Here is a 15,462-nt window from a genome sequence, read left to right as displayed (position 1 = left end):
GGTATACAAAATCACAAAAGGAATAGATCGGATAGAGTCTTTTGCCCTGAGAATGGAGGACCAGAGGACATAGGTTCAAGGTGATGGAGAAAAGATTTAATAGGAATACGAGGGGTAACTTTTTCACACAAAGAGTATGGAACGAGCTGCCAGAGGAGGTAGTTGAGGCTGGGACTATCCCATTGTTTAAGAAGCAGTTAGACAGGTACATTGATAGGACAGGTTTGGAGGGATATGGACCAAGCGCAGGCAAGTGGGACTAGTGTAGCTGGAGCATTGTTAGCCGGTGTGGGCAAGTTGGACCGAAGGGTCTGTTTCCACACTGCATCACTCTATGACTCTATGCAGATGCTGGTTTAAATCAAAGGTAGACACAAAATGCTTGTGTAACTCAGCGGGTCAGGCAGCATCTCTGGAGAGAAGGAATGGGTGACATTTCGGGTCGAGCCCCTTCTTCAATCTGCCTCAACAAAAACCTTAACTGAGTGCTATTTGAGTCAGTGGAGGAAGTTCTTTGATTTTTGTCTTATTGCTATTTGTGCGATTGTACTATGTCCAAATTGCAGGCTCTACTCAGATTTCACTCATGAGCGTTTGGAATTTCAAACTATTTGATTTTTAAAAAAAATCAAAGTTAATTCTCATTCCAATACCTTGCTTGCAGGTAGTTGTTAAGTTACAACTGATATTAAATATTTTCATTTGTTCCATTTGCTCTTTTCATTAAGGGATACAGAGCCAAAAGGTACTCTCAAAAATAATAACCAATGTTTAATATTTAAATTGCCAATAAAATTGGAAATGTCATGGTTATAAAGAGACTTTCCTGCGAACTTTTACAATGTTGTAGATTGCACCTAATTACTGGGAGCTGGAAAGAATGCATCGGCTGCTGAGCCAAATGGTCTGCAACTATTTTGCAAATAGTTGGTGCAAACTATTCTTTTTATGTTAGGTGCCTCAAGGCAACACCAAAATTTTGATTCGGTTATATTATTGGAAGCAGGTAAGAGAAATTAGAGGGCACTTGGAGAACTGGGCTCACAATATCATGGAAGTAGTTCAGTAATGGAAAAGTGCCATGAGCAATCTAAAATGGCCTTTCTTTCTTGGAGAAAGGCCACCTTAGTGCAATGAGAAGAGATCTGGCTCCGGGTAAGTGGAATGAAAAATTGGCAGGTGAAGCTCTAATGGGAAGAGGGGCCACCAATAAAGCAGCAAGGATGTTTTTGTCTAGCCTTGGTACATTCTCATGAGAGGCATATTAAGGTGACCAAAGCTGGAGCTCTGAGCATGATAGAAGAGATAAAAGTAGTATCAAATGGAGAAGAGGAGCAAGTGACATATGCCAGGATGATCATGCCCATGGGAATCTGGCTGAATGTGGAAACCTCATAGAACGTGGAAAGACAGATTGAGAATCCAGACATTGTGGGCACTCTTTGATTCTTGTTGTCTAGGGGATATCGGATTGTCTGTGAGGCTGTGTCTCAGGAGTGTTACCTTTGGGGCTAGCATAATGAACATAGCAGTGGGTTCAGTTGAAGTCATTCGTATCATCATTCTGAAAACTAAACTCCAGGGCATTTAGAAAACTTGCAGAAGAGGTAGGATTTTGTGCCAAAAATAAACTTGTTCACTTCTTCCTCCGTTGTGTGAACTGTCATCTCCAACTCCCCTCATTTAACAAACTAGACACATTTTCTCCCGTCCACCCTCAAAATTAGTTCTCCTTCCACTGCCCTGCCCTCTGATGGCTCTTAAATTACAACTTAAACAAAATGTTAGTTCTATGTGGTATTATTATTAAGGGCTTTGAAGCCAAATAGTCTTTGCACTGCTAGCTTTATCTTGGTGATGTACCTCCGTGGCATAGAGTAACAGAGTAAAGCATCTACCAGTATGGCTAGTTGTATTACATTAGCCTGTAACTACCAATGTGGAATGTCGTGTAGAAAAATAACTGCAGAGGCTGGTACTAATCAAAGGTATCACAAAATGCTGGAGTAACTCAGCGGGTCAGGCAGCATCTCTGGAGAGAAGGAATGGGTGACGTTTCAGGTCGAGACCCTTCTTCAGACTGTCAGAAAGTTAGATTGAGAGTCTGACTTTGGTGCAGAAGTTCTTACCAGTTTTGATGGTTACTTGGCCAACTTCTCACTTTCTCTGGCCAGCTCTAGGGTAGGTTCCAAGGGCCTTGGCATTAGAGGGATGCGATACATGAACTCAAATGTGGTAGCCTACCTCCACAAACCTCACATTACTATGCCTTGTCACGGCATTTCTAACAGTATGGCAATGCTACCTCCTGCTTACTTCTTTCCAAGAGTTGGGTTCGATTGGAGATTCTCAACTCCTCCCCTTCAATCTCCATTTGTTATATGGGAAAGCCTATGTCATGGACTATGAAGGGCTTTTGACTACCCTTGCACCAGGTGTGAAGTCAGACATTCAGTAGTTCCTCAGTCAGCTGAAGTGTAGTCTAGATTTTGCTGCGTGCACGTACAATCTCAATTATCTGAGCAGCTGAACTGTTAGGCAAACATCCTCACTTGTGTTTTTGGAAGGAAAGCCCTTAATATATGTTAAAGATGTACAGTTGGGCCGCTTAGCCTTGTTCCAATAATGCAGATGGAGGTCAGAGAAGATAAATTAGTTTAGTTTCATTTAGTTTAGAATACAGCGCTGATACAGGTCCTTCGGCTCACCAAGTCCGCACCGACCAGCGATCCCCGCACATTAATACTATCCTACACACACTGGGGACAATTTACAATAGTACCAAGCCAATTAACCAACAAACCTGTACGTCTTTGGAGTGTGGGAGGAAACAGAAGATCTCTGAGAAAACCCACCGTGGAGAGCGTACAAACTTCGTACAGGCAGCACCTGTGGTCAGGATTGAACCCGGGTCACTGGCGCTGTGAGGCAGCAACTCTACCGCTGCATCACCATGCCGCCAACTGAATTAAAATGGGAGTCTCCGGGTAACTCCTACAAACTTAGCAGGTGCCTCTCTGCTGCGTAAACCAACTTGTTAAGAATGATAACTGTCCAGGGAAGCAAACAATGAGAAAGGATCTAGACCAAGAACATCGTTTGTCCATTTCCCTCCATAGATGCTGCCTGACCCACTGAGTTCCTCTTGCAGTTTATTTCCAATATCTGTAGTTTTGCTGATTTTGGTTTGAAATGTTATTTACCACTGGAATCTAGGTGCCTTCCCAGGGTCTGGCCCAAGACTCATCAGGTTTACAGCCAATATGACCTGGTGAAACTCAAATGATATTGTACCCTTTGTAAAGGAAAAAACCTGCAGATGCTGTTTTTTTACCTTTTGTAAATGTTACTTAACAATAATGAACCCTATGTATTTTTATCACAATATTACAATTTGTGAAATCACCATTACTGATGCCAGCATTTCATCCATTGGTATTTAATGAACTGAATTTAAAACTCCCCAGTAGCCAGGCTTAGATTTGTACCTTGGTCTCTCAATTATTAATCCAGTCATCTAGATTACTAATCCAGTACAAACATGTTCTAGTGTACCCACAATGGTTATACTGAATATAATGAAGTGCATGTGATTATGTTGTTTAATTAACCTACTTAGATTTTCTGTGCAATGCCCTGCCCACTCACAATACAGTTTTAGACATGAGATATTGCTTTGCTATACTCCCTTGTGCAATGCCTTAAAGTTCTGGTATGGCACTGCTAATGGTTAACTACGAAGGAATTCCTTCAAGTGTCTTATCACCAGTCGCTTGGGCTCACTGTTTAATGTTTCAGCAGATGTGTTGCAATTCATACATTATTTATAGTTTGGGAGCATTTATATTTCTGGTTGGAAACTCTTTTAAAAATGTTTTCAAAGTACAAATTTTCAAATGTAAAGTGCAACAGATAACTGATGAAATTATATTATGATGGTGTTGCTCACTTGAGTCATAATAATAAATATAATTCTACATATTATGAGGAGACCACTCCCTTCCTTGAGCCTTTTCTTGGATCAAAGTTTGCCAGATTGTATCACCAAATCTGTATTTTATTTTTCTTGAGGCATGGACTTTTAATCCCTTTGCTTGTATCTCTGCCTCAAAAATATTCAAGCTCTCTGCTTCCACTGCCCACTGAACAAGTGTTCCAATGATTCCTCAACTTCTAAGGATAGAAACATGTTTTTTCTTTGTTCTGAAAGGGTGACTGCTTTTTAAACAGTGACCCCTTTAGTTTTTAGATTCTCCCACAAGGGGAAATTACCTCTCCAAAGCCACCCTGTATAAACTTTCAATCAATATGTTCCCCTGGTTTACTGACCTTTTGCCCTTTTTCTTAACCTGTCTATATATCTTTTGTAGCCTCCTTGTATCCTCATCATGCTAAACTCATCTTGCCATTCTTTATCATGTAAATATCGCAATTTTATTTTTGCTTCCTTCATCTACATTAGATTTATAAATTATAATTTATAAAAGCTATAAAAAAAGAAAAGGTGCAACTTTGTCATTAGTGCATGTGGCACACACATCCCTTGTGACATTTGACCAACCAGAAAAAGATGATTATATCTTAAGTACTAAGTATTGAATGTGTAGGAAGGAACTGCAGATGCTGGTTTACATTGAAGACAGTCACAAAATGCTGGAGTAACTCAGCGGGACAGGCAGCAACTCTGGATAGAAGGAATGGTTGGCGTTTCGGTTTGAGGCCCTTCTTCAGACTGAGCTGAAAAAGGGTCTCGACCCGAAACGTCGCCCATTCCTTCTGTCCAGAGCTTTTGCCTGTCCCGCCGAGTTACTCCAGCATTTTGTGTATATCATATGAAATATCGAAAACAATTGGTGTTTTTGTCTGCTGAGCATAATCACACAGTCAGTAGATTTTTAAACATTGATTTTATAGGTGTGAGTGTTGTCAGCTCATTGCCTTTATGACTTTTTCTAGTTATTTATGGTCAATGGTGAATCCCCCACTTGTACGAAGATGCATAGTGCACATGTACCATTTGGGCTGAGCTGTAATATGCGCTGAATAGTATTTGGATCAATAGTATGACATAGTATTACTATGAAAAAGTGTGGTATTTTATATTAAAATGTTCTATCCTTTCTTCCCTGCCCCTCTTTTCAAATTCAGGTCTTGCTCAAAATTATTGAGATACCTCTTTTAACAAATAAGAATGACAAGGTTTATGTTTAATGTCCAAAGGGCAAATCCCTAGCACCTGCCAGCCTAGGTTCCCCACCTGGTCTTATCAACTTGTGGAACGATCTGCTTCCAGCTATCACATACCAGGCTCTATCCCTCAACCAACTCCAATTACGGTGGCCAGTGACCCAGGTTTGATCCTGACTACGGGTGCTGTCTGTACGGTGTTTGTACGTTCTCCCCGTAACCTGGGTGGGTTTTCTCCGGGCTCTTCGGTTTACTCCCACGCTCCGACGATGTACAGGTTTGTAGGCTAATTGTCTTGGAAAAATTGTAAGTTGTCCGTAGTGTGCGGGGATCACTGGTCCGCGCGGACTCGCAAACTCCACCCCCACAAACTCCATACTATTATACTGATACACTTTACTCTTCTCTCTCAGTACCAATGCAGGATCTTGACCTGAAACATCAACTTAGACCTTTTGCTTCCACGGATGCTGTTTGTGTTCTTCCAGCTTTTTCTCTTGAAATAAATTAAGTGAGCGTGTTTTGCATATATTCAGAAATGAGCTTGCTAATACAATCCGTAGCTCGAGTATTCTCCTGTAAAGCTTGTGGTTTTGCTAAAGCGGTTTTGTTTGTTGTTACTCAAGAATGTGATGCAGCTTTGTGACTCACTTAAATGTATTTGTTTTGCTTGCAAATGCACAGGAGCGAGGTGACTGCGTGTTAATCTATAACGTGGATTCACTCTCATCCATTGCAGATATATTTTAAATACCTCAAACCTTTTTGTTCCAAAACTACAGGCGCACAATTTTCTTCTCTGTGATACCAGAGTGTCTGATATTCTCACAAAAGCCAATAATGTAATTTGTAATTTGTTATGTTGAGTATATTTTTTATTTGTTGGTAAATACATGGAGTCCCATTTTGCTTAACTGCAACTTCTGTGCAATGGAATAATTGCATACCAATTGACACTCCAAACTCTGGCCTTCATATTGTATGTAAGGGTAGCGAGAATCAAAATGTTTATGCTTATTCAATATGTCATTGACCGATGACCCTAGGGAGACACAGTGGTGCAGCAGTTGAGTTGCCTCCTTACAGTGCCAAGAGACCCAGGTTCAATCCCGACTGTGGGTGCTGTCTGTGCAGAGTTTGTACGTTCTCCCTGTGACCGTGTAGGATTCTTCTGGGTTCTCCCGTTTCCTCCCACATTTCAAGGATGTGCAGGTTTGTAGATTATTTGGTTTCGGTAAATCGTCCCTAGTGTGTAGAATGCGAAAGTGCGATAACGTAGAATTAGTGTACAGGTGATCGATGTGAACTTGGTGGGCTGACGAGCCTGTTTCCACGCTGTATCTCTATAAACTAAACTGAAGTCTTCATTTAAGTTTAAGTTAACAAAAACGACACGGAAGAAATTGTAACATAATTTCTTTGCATTTATCTCTTCAACAGGCAGCAAGCTTTATTCCATGTTCTAGCAGCTTATTCCATGTACAACACGGTATGTTTTTTGCTTCATATTATTGTCCTAAAGTATTATAAATACGTTTTTAAAGTGAACGTTATTATTTAGTCTTTCAAAATGCATTTACACATTTTCTATAAAGTAATTGTTGAGCCCCCTGAGTTTGAAAGAAATTCTGCCAGAAACGTAATAATTCATTGTGGGAAGATATTTTGATGGGGAAATTATTGGATTTTTTTTTGCGCACTGTTTAACTATTTTTTGAAGGCTTATTTGTAGCAGAAAAAACTAATTGTTTGCCTAAAATTCGTGTTAGTTAGAGTGTAGAAATTGTGAATCCAAGCATATCGGTGACAATAAATAGATCTTTGTTTAGTGGATTAAACATTTTAGACCAATTTCACCAAATAACAAATGTTGTCATATAGGTTACAAAGTATTTTTTGTGTTGGGTCCTAAAACTTAATCGTATCTGTTGAATGACCTTCATGACCACAATTTTCTGTTTGGGAACCTTCTCACACGACCTTGTCCCCACAATTTGTTTGGAAATATGTGGAGTCCCAGGCTTACCTGGTCTTAAACCTGGATCGGGGGCAATCCAGTACTTCCAATAATAATTTGTAAACTGCACCGAAATATGGCGACTTGTGTGCATTGTGGGTTGTGCAATAGAATTTCACATTGCTGTGCACACGTGACAATAAAGAACCATTGAACCCATTTTGCTCAACACTGAACAGTAGATCGTTCTATTATTATAGATTTATGTAGGTTATCCTGAAATTGATTTGTGATTTTTGCCACTGCTTAATGTGAGGAATTCTAACTGCTCCATTGGGTGACCAAGTGTCTTTTCACTTACCTGCTGGGTTTATGACTGTAACAATGTTTTGTTAGATTTCCTTATTTTTTCCTGTAGCTCAGGAACAAGGACAAATCACACACAGTAACACCAGCAGTCTCTGATCCTCAGCGTTTTATGATCTCTTGCCATTAAAATGATAGTATGTTTTCTTTTTCGCATAAAATTGAACAATTTCATAGAAGGGAAGTTCATTTTATTAAATTTCCTCCCTCCCCCTCTCTTCCCTGTGCCCCACCTGCATTTTCACCCTTTTCTCGCACTGCCTTGCCCGCCCTTATCTTGTCCCCTACATCCTTTCCTCTGGCTTCACAATTCATGTCTCTTATCTCCTTGTCTTGCAGCTTTTTGTCTCCTTTTTATCTCTATCCTGTGTCCACAGGCAGACACAAAGCACAGACAAATGTTAGGGTGCCTCAGTCGGTCCATTTTGATACTTATTTTATCAATTGTCTCTCCCCCCCTCTTTCTGTTCTTTTGGATCTCCCAATATCATATCTACTGCCCTTTTTCTCCTGGGTAGAGAGAAGGCAAATTAATTGGCCTGAACTTTTGTGAGTAAAGATGGCAGTTTCATGTGGAATTGCTGATTTCTTTCATTTCCTGCCCCTCACCCGAAGTGGGTATCAGCAGGTTTGAGATTTTCTCCCTGGAATAATTAAATCCCTGGGATTCTCCAGGGTTTATTCTGGGAAACCTACCTGGTGAACCTGGTGTACCTTGTTGGATTCTGCACCAGCATTGTGCATCAGCACTGACACCAGGTTGACACCAATCAGCCATGATTGAATGGCGGTGTAGACGATGGGCCGAATGGCCTAATTCTACTCCTATTCCTTATGACTGAGCATGTCCATTGAATTCAGGCAGGTAGAACTAATGTAGATGGGGCATCTTGGTTCGTATGGGCAAGTTGGGCTGAAGTGCTGGTTTCTGTGCTGTATGACTCTAACCGTAAAGGACTAAGCTAAATAATTGGTATTTGTGTTTTAATTAAATTATATAATTTATTTTAAGTATTCTAAAGTAATGTCAAGTGCTCGAATATTTTTATTTTTAACTTTTAGTTTTTGAGAACATCGAATTAATTTTTAATTTGAGTGTTAGCACTCGAAACCATGGCTTCAAAATTTCTTTGCACAGCTGTTTGTTTTGGGTGGGGTTGGCAGTTATTCATGAGAGGTAGCAAGGACCTTTGCTGATGAGATTGGATGCTGCTTCATTGAGGAAGTTGCTACTGCTATCTGGGGACTTGGCGAACCTACCAGCAACGAGTGCTACTGGCTAGCTGCAGGCAGAATACACGATCATTAACACTTTTACCATCTCAATGTTAACATCAGCCCTTTTGTTACAGGCATCTCCAAGAGATTATATTACCCTCTTTTGTTATTTTGCAAATGTGAATCGTTGTTTCTTTTTATATTCCACAGATTTCATTTTTGTACTTTCTCTTTGCTTTTTAAATTATTTTTAATTTTCAATTATTTTTTAATTTTCAATTATTTTAATCTGCACAGCATCAATTTGGTGTCCCTCCATTAGTTGCCTTTTCACGGTAATTGTTACGTGAATATTTTATGTTGAGGGGAAAAGTGCATTAATTTTATTTCACAGTATATGGTGGCTGTGCTGTTGCTTTTGCAACAAATTTCACCACTATTTTTGCATTCTCCGGTTTTGATGGCAGCAACACTTCTGCAACCTTTGTTACCCTAACTACAGAAACAACATCTATAGATCAAATTAGATTTGCAAAGAAATTTTGACAATGAGTGGCCTTTTACGACTGTCCCCTCTCCCACATATTTTTACCCATTTAACAAGTTTTAATATTAAATTTTATTACTCGTATACCCAACTTTATTTTCCTAGAAGGAATGATTTGTATCTTAATAACGTTGCAACTTCATTGTTGTCTTTATTTTGTTGAATTGCAGGAAGTGGGTTACTGCCAGGGGATGAGTCAGATCACTGCACTGCTGCTTATGTATCTGAATGAGGAGGATGCCTTCTGGGCACTTGTTAGACTACTATCTGGGCCAAAACACAGCATGCATGGTAAGATTTTCCAAGATATTTTACAGGGCGGCACTGTGGTGTTGCTGCCTTGTAGCGCCAGAGACCCAGTTCGATCCCGACTATGAGTGCTGTCTGTACGGAATTAGTACGTTCTCCCCGTGACCTGCATGGTTTTTTTTCTCCCAGTTTCCTCACTTCAAGAAACTGCTATGTAACAGTTATTTTTTATGGTATATGGTTTTTTTTGGGACTATGTTATTCTGTCATAAATAGGGAACATTTCTGTTATTTGTCCTTCAGGAAAAATGTTGCCAAAATGGGCAGTCTGAGGTGCCCTAACAACGAATGGCTGCAGTAATACTTGCAGCCAGCAAAACAGTGCCATGTTCTGCAAACAAGGTCAAATCCAGACCTTTAGGTGATGGATAATGCATTTCCCCTGGTTCATTACAGTCACATAAAACATAATCTGAATCCTTGTATAAACTGGTAGAGTTTAAAATCAGTGTGCATCACTTGTTCATCATAGATTTACAAATCCCGAGTGTTAATTTTGCCATTGTTGTAGTTGAAACTATATTCCATATCATGGAATTCAAAATAGTTGACTAAGTTAATAAGATGTTCGACTACACATTCCGTAGTGGTGTGTAATGTCTCCTGATATTATTTATGCTCGGACTAATGCACATTTTTGTGGTAGCCCTTAGTGATGAAGGCAGGCATACCGTATACTTTCTTTACCACCCAATTATCTTTCAGGATTCTTCGTCCCTGGCTTCCCAAAACTTCTACGGTTTCAAGAACACCATGACCGGATTTTGAAGAAGTTCATGCCGAAGCTTAAACAGCATTTTGTGAGTATCTTCAGTCGATTGATAGACTCAGTACAGGTGCTCCTCAGCTTCCGATGGGGTTCCGTTCCGAGAAACCCATTGGAAACTGAAGGTATTGTAAGTCTAAATGCTTTGCAATACACGCGATCACGTGGCCGGAAGCGAGCGGCGGCTCGCTTCAGGTCGCTGCCGTTTGCACCCTCGCAAAGTCGAACTGTCGTAAATCGAAACATCGTAAGCTAGGGAGCACCTGTATGAAATATTTTGAGAGATCAATGTTTTTATATTGTCATGTGTACTGAGGAACAGTGGAATGTTTTTTTGCACACATTTCAGCAATGTATAATTATACATAAATAAACACAATCTTAGATTAAGTACAAAGTGTATAGAAATAGTCTACTGAGAATCAACAGGTTTTGGTGCCATTTTCAAGTTGATCACTTTGGTGGGATTGTACGATAGTGCTCCCAGTCGTAAGCGAAGTTAGAGGAGGAAGTATGTAGAGAGGTCACAGGTAGCTGCAAGAATAATCGAGTTGTAATAGCGGGGGATTTAAACTCACCAACACATCGATTGGGACTATCATAGTGCTAAGAGCTTGGATGGGAATTCAACCAATTTGGAAAATTCCATTTTACCTCCATTGAGAGCTCAAAACTTGTGTTCAAATTCTCAGGAAATTAGATGATAAATGAGAAGTGGGAAAGACCCTGCTATATACAATAGCAGTGGTTATCAAACATTCCTTGACTTTGAAATGTTTTCTCAAGTTTTTACAGCCATATTGACTTTGCGGTTGGTTTCAGCATTTGGGTGGAAGCATGTCTGGGGATCCCCGCGCCTTCACTCAGTAGCTCAGTGAGTTCAATCTTTACAAAGTTCCCAGTCTCTCACAGTGAAACTGTGACTTGGATCCTGGGCCAAGCTGTATCTTGGGCATGTTGAGGAAGGAACTGCAGATGCTGGTTTATAACGAAGATGGAAACAAAATGCTGGAGTAACTCAGTGGGGCGGGCAGCATCTCTGGAGAGAAGAAATGGGTGATGTTTTACGTCAAGCCGAAACGTCACCCATTCCTTTTCTCCAGAGAAGCTGCTTGTCCCCCCTGAGTTACTTTTACTTTACTGAGTATTTTTTTGTGCGTCTTGGGCATGATATGAAATTTCTTTGATTGCCATGGGGCCTGTAAAAAGGTGAGTTTTTATAAAAGTTGTTAATTGTCAGTTCGCTCACAATTTTTAAAGAATATTAATTGTTTACTCCAATACTAGGAATTTATAAACTTCTCCGAATATCAGTGACTTTTAATGATTAAAAGCATTTCTTTTTTTTTAATGTGCAGGATTCTCAGGATGTCTTTACATCTTTGTACACAATGAAGTGGTTCTTTCAGTGTTTTCTGGACCGAGTGAGTTTTAACAAATATTTAAACTATTAGAAATGTTTTGTTGATGATTAAGAGCAGCAAGGTGAGGCACCGGTAGAGTTACTGCCTTGCAACGCCAGAGACCCGGTTTCGATCCTGACTGCGGGTGCTTGTCTGTACGGAGTTTGTATGTTCACCCTGTAACCCACGTGGGTTTTCCCCGGGTCCTCCAGTTTTCTCTCACATTCCAAAAACGTACAGGTTTGTAGGTTAATTGGCTTGGTAAAATTGTGTGAATTGTCCATAGTGTGTGTAGGATAGTGTTAATGTGTGGGGATCACTGGTCGGTGTGGACTTGGTGGGCCAAAGGGCCTGTTTCTAAACATCTCTAAACTAAACTAAATTACATTCCATCTTCGTGCATAGGTTACAGGACTTTTGGTTAGGGTATCTCGTCTATGACCAATACTAACTGGAAAACTGGTTAATCTACAGGTCTCTGTCAACTTCAACAATGTTCAATTCAATTAATTAGTTTAGTTTAATGTCTTGTCACGTGTACCGAGGTACTGTTAAAAACGTTTTTATTGTGAGCTATTTAGTCAGCGGAAAGACTATGTGACTACAATCAAGCCGCCCACAGTGTATAGATACAGGATAAAGGGAATAATGCTTAGTGCAATACTTTGTAGTTTTATAAATACAGTCATCCTTGTTGTACTCTGCAAAATGCACACCTAAAATGGATTTTTGATAGATGATCCTATAATGCAATATTATACGACATAATATTTTCAATATTTATAGAAATTTGTGAATGGAAAACTTTCTAAATGATTTAAGCAACAAACATAATACAAGTCTCTGATGTTAGTGGAGCACCATGAAACATTGCACCTCTTCGTTCTCAGTGCTAAGTTTGAAACCACGAGGAATGGGTAATTGGCCAGGATTGCAGCTCTTACACAGAATATTGAACGGTACAGCATAAGAACAAGCCCTTCAGCCCCCAAACGTCTGTGCCAAACATGATGCCAAGAACGTTAGTTACGTCCAGTAAGTCCGATTAAAGATAGTTCAGGAGGTCAAAGCAATTGTACGTGTGATGTAAAAACAAAGGGAACAAGGTAATCTATTTTTTCATTGAAATTTTCAATGAAAATTGAAAATATAATCTACATTGGAAGAAGAGCAGAGAAGGGCAGCACGGTGGCACAACGGTAGAGTTGCTGCCTTACAGCGAATGCAGCGCCGGAGACTCGGGTTCGATCCTGACCATGGGTGCCGTCTGTACGGAGTTTGTACGTTCTTCCCGTGACCTGCGTGGGTTTTCTCTGAGATCTTCGGTTTCCTCCCACACTCCAAAGACGTACAGGTATGTAGGTTAATTGACTGGGTAAATGTAAAAATTGTCCCTAGTGCGTGTAGGATAGTGTTAATGTGCGGGGATCGCTGGGCGGTGCCGACTTGGTGGGCCGAAAAGGCCTGTTTCCGCGCTGTATCTGAAATATGAAAAAAATATGAAATATATCCTACAAAAGCTGCAATTAATATCTTGATATTCTCAGAATATCACTAAACTAGTGATCGTGAACCCTGGTTAAATTTAAAATACTTTAAGATGTTTCAGCGCAAATAAGTTGTTGGACCAGGATAGCAACTTGCATTTGAACCTAATTCCACAGATAATGGACCTTTCACTAAATGTCAAAGCTGTTAGGCCGAAATACATTTAAATATGATTTTCTAGTTGCTGCATAGAATCATTCTTTTGCATTTTAAGAATGCTGTGTCTTGAACTGCCTGATTTCGAGGAACTTGTCCAACTACTGCCTACTGCTTTTTGCATGTTGACCAGGGTTTCAAATAAAGCTCTTGTGTATTGTTTAAGCAGCAGGAGTTGTGCCTGAATGAGTTTATTATACTTTTATCTCTGGGCTTGTTGTCATGTTGAGACTCAATTACTTTCCAACCCACCACTTCCCCCTCTTTCAACTTCCAAATATGCTGTTATATAAAACCCCTCTGCCCTCTGCAGAGTTTATTGAAATGCTGGCACTGATGTCATGGCATTCTCTTGCGATTGCTAAACAGAAACGCATTCACCCTTAAATCATCTACCTTTTTAAATGCTTATTATGAATGTGCTAGCGTTCTCCTTTGGAGGGAGTGTGCAGCAATAGGATCCAAAATGCAGAAGAGATTCATTGATCTCAACACTTATCCTTGATTATCTCATCAATAGAGCTCTTAAGGATAGCGGAGTCAGGGGGTATGGAGAAAAGGCAGGAACGGGGTACTGATTGAGAATGATCAGCCATGATCACATTGAATGGCGGTGCTGGCTCGAAGGGCCGAATGGCCTCCTCCTGCACCTATTGTCTATTGTCTATTGTCTATTGATCACATTGAATGGTGGTGCTGGCTCGAAGGGCCGAATGGCCTACTCCTGCACCTATTGTCTATTGCTCTCTGTCACAGGGGGAAAAAAATCAGGATAAGATTTGGCTTGCAAATTTCCCTTGTAAATTCACGTTGCTATTGGTCAAGTCCAGGCAATGAGTTGCTTAAGATGCTGAGTAGCAATTTTGCAGACAATAGATCAGTTCTGAAATTCATTTTTTTTTTTTTAAATCTGGATTTTGGACAGAGCTGGCAAATCCAGAGTTTGTTGCCCATCTCCAACTGAGAATGTGCTGGTGAGTCACTTTCTTGAGCTGCTGGAGTCCTGGAACTCCCCAAACAACAGCAATGTGGACCTACCTTTGAGAAATTGCAGTGCATGTTTTAGCTGGTACGTTGAAGTCACTATGTACTGGTGGTGGAGTGAACGTTTATGGTGGTTAATAAGCTTACAAAGTGGGCTGTTTTATTCTCTATTGTATAAATTTGCGCTCAACAAAGTGGAGAGTATACCACCATCTCCCTGACACACATCAGTGGGTGAATCGATCTTCATGCTCTAAGACTTTTCTCCAATTAGTTTAGTTTAGTTTAGGGATACAGCACGGATACAGCACGGATACAGCACGGATACAGCACGGATACGGGCCCTTTGGCCCACCGAGTCCGCCCCGACCAGCGATCCCCACACATTAACACCATCCTACACTCACTAGGGTCTATTTTAATTTATACCTAGCCAATTAACCTACAAACCTGTACATCTTTTGGAGTGTGGGAGGAAACTGAAGATCTCGGAGAAAGCCCACGTAGATCACAGGGAGAACGTACAAAACTCCGTACAGACAGCACCTGTAGTCAGGATTGAACCCGGGTCTTTGGAAATTGTGCTAAAATATGGCGGCACCTGCAAGTATAATATAGGGAAAAAGAATTTCACTGTGTAGTTGCATAGGTGATAAATAAAGCACCGTTGAAACAGTGATGAATCACCTTTAAGCAGAAAATCATTTAAAAATCCCATTTAGTGAGAATATGGGAACATCAGTAGATACAAGTGTGGGCTATTTGGCCCTTCTTGCCTGCCTTGCTATTCAATAAAATTGTGCCTGGGCTTTTATCTCGGCAATAAAGTGCCACTGAATGGTAAATTGATATCCCTTGACGCCCCATAGAAGAAAAAAAATATCAGTCTCTGAACAGGATAGTGTTCTCCGATATTTGAAAGTATTTCTAAGTGGTGCAATTATTTGTCTTCTAATTTGTAATTTAAATGCAATTTCTATTGCTTAATTCACTTCCATTTTATAAAATGTTTCTAAATGTC

At 40.2% G+C, this 15,462-nt stretch overlaps 1 protein-coding gene across 6 annotated transcripts in view; it reads left to right on the top strand.

Annotated features, from left to right (window-relative positions):
* usp6nl (USP6 N-terminal like) overlaps positions 1 to 15,462 on the top strand; it is a 151,124-nt gene that overhangs the window by 109,801 nt on the left and 25,861 nt on the right. For all 6 annotated transcript variants that reach the window (XM_078419492.1, XM_078419489.1, XM_078419490.1 and 3 more), the window contains 4 exons: positions 6,628 to 6,676; positions 9,446 to 9,566; positions 10,290 to 10,384; positions 11,709 to 11,774. In XM_078419492.1, the coding sequence (XP_078275618.1) occupies positions 6,628 to 6,676; positions 9,446 to 9,566; positions 10,290 to 10,384; positions 11,709 to 11,774 (331 nt within the window). The remainder of the gene's footprint in view (positions 1 to 6,627; positions 6,677 to 9,445; positions 9,567 to 10,289; positions 10,385 to 11,708; positions 11,775 to 15,462) is intronic.

The sequence above is a fragment of the Rhinoraja longicauda genome, chromosome 23 (genome assembly GCF_053455715.1).
Source record: "Rhinoraja longicauda isolate Sanriku21f chromosome 23, sRhiLon1.1, whole genome shotgun sequence".
Lineage (NCBI taxonomy): Eukaryota > Metazoa > Chordata > Chondrichthyes > Rajiformes > Arhynchobatidae > Rhinoraja > Rhinoraja longicauda.
This window is presented reverse-complemented; position numbering and strand designations above follow the sequence as displayed.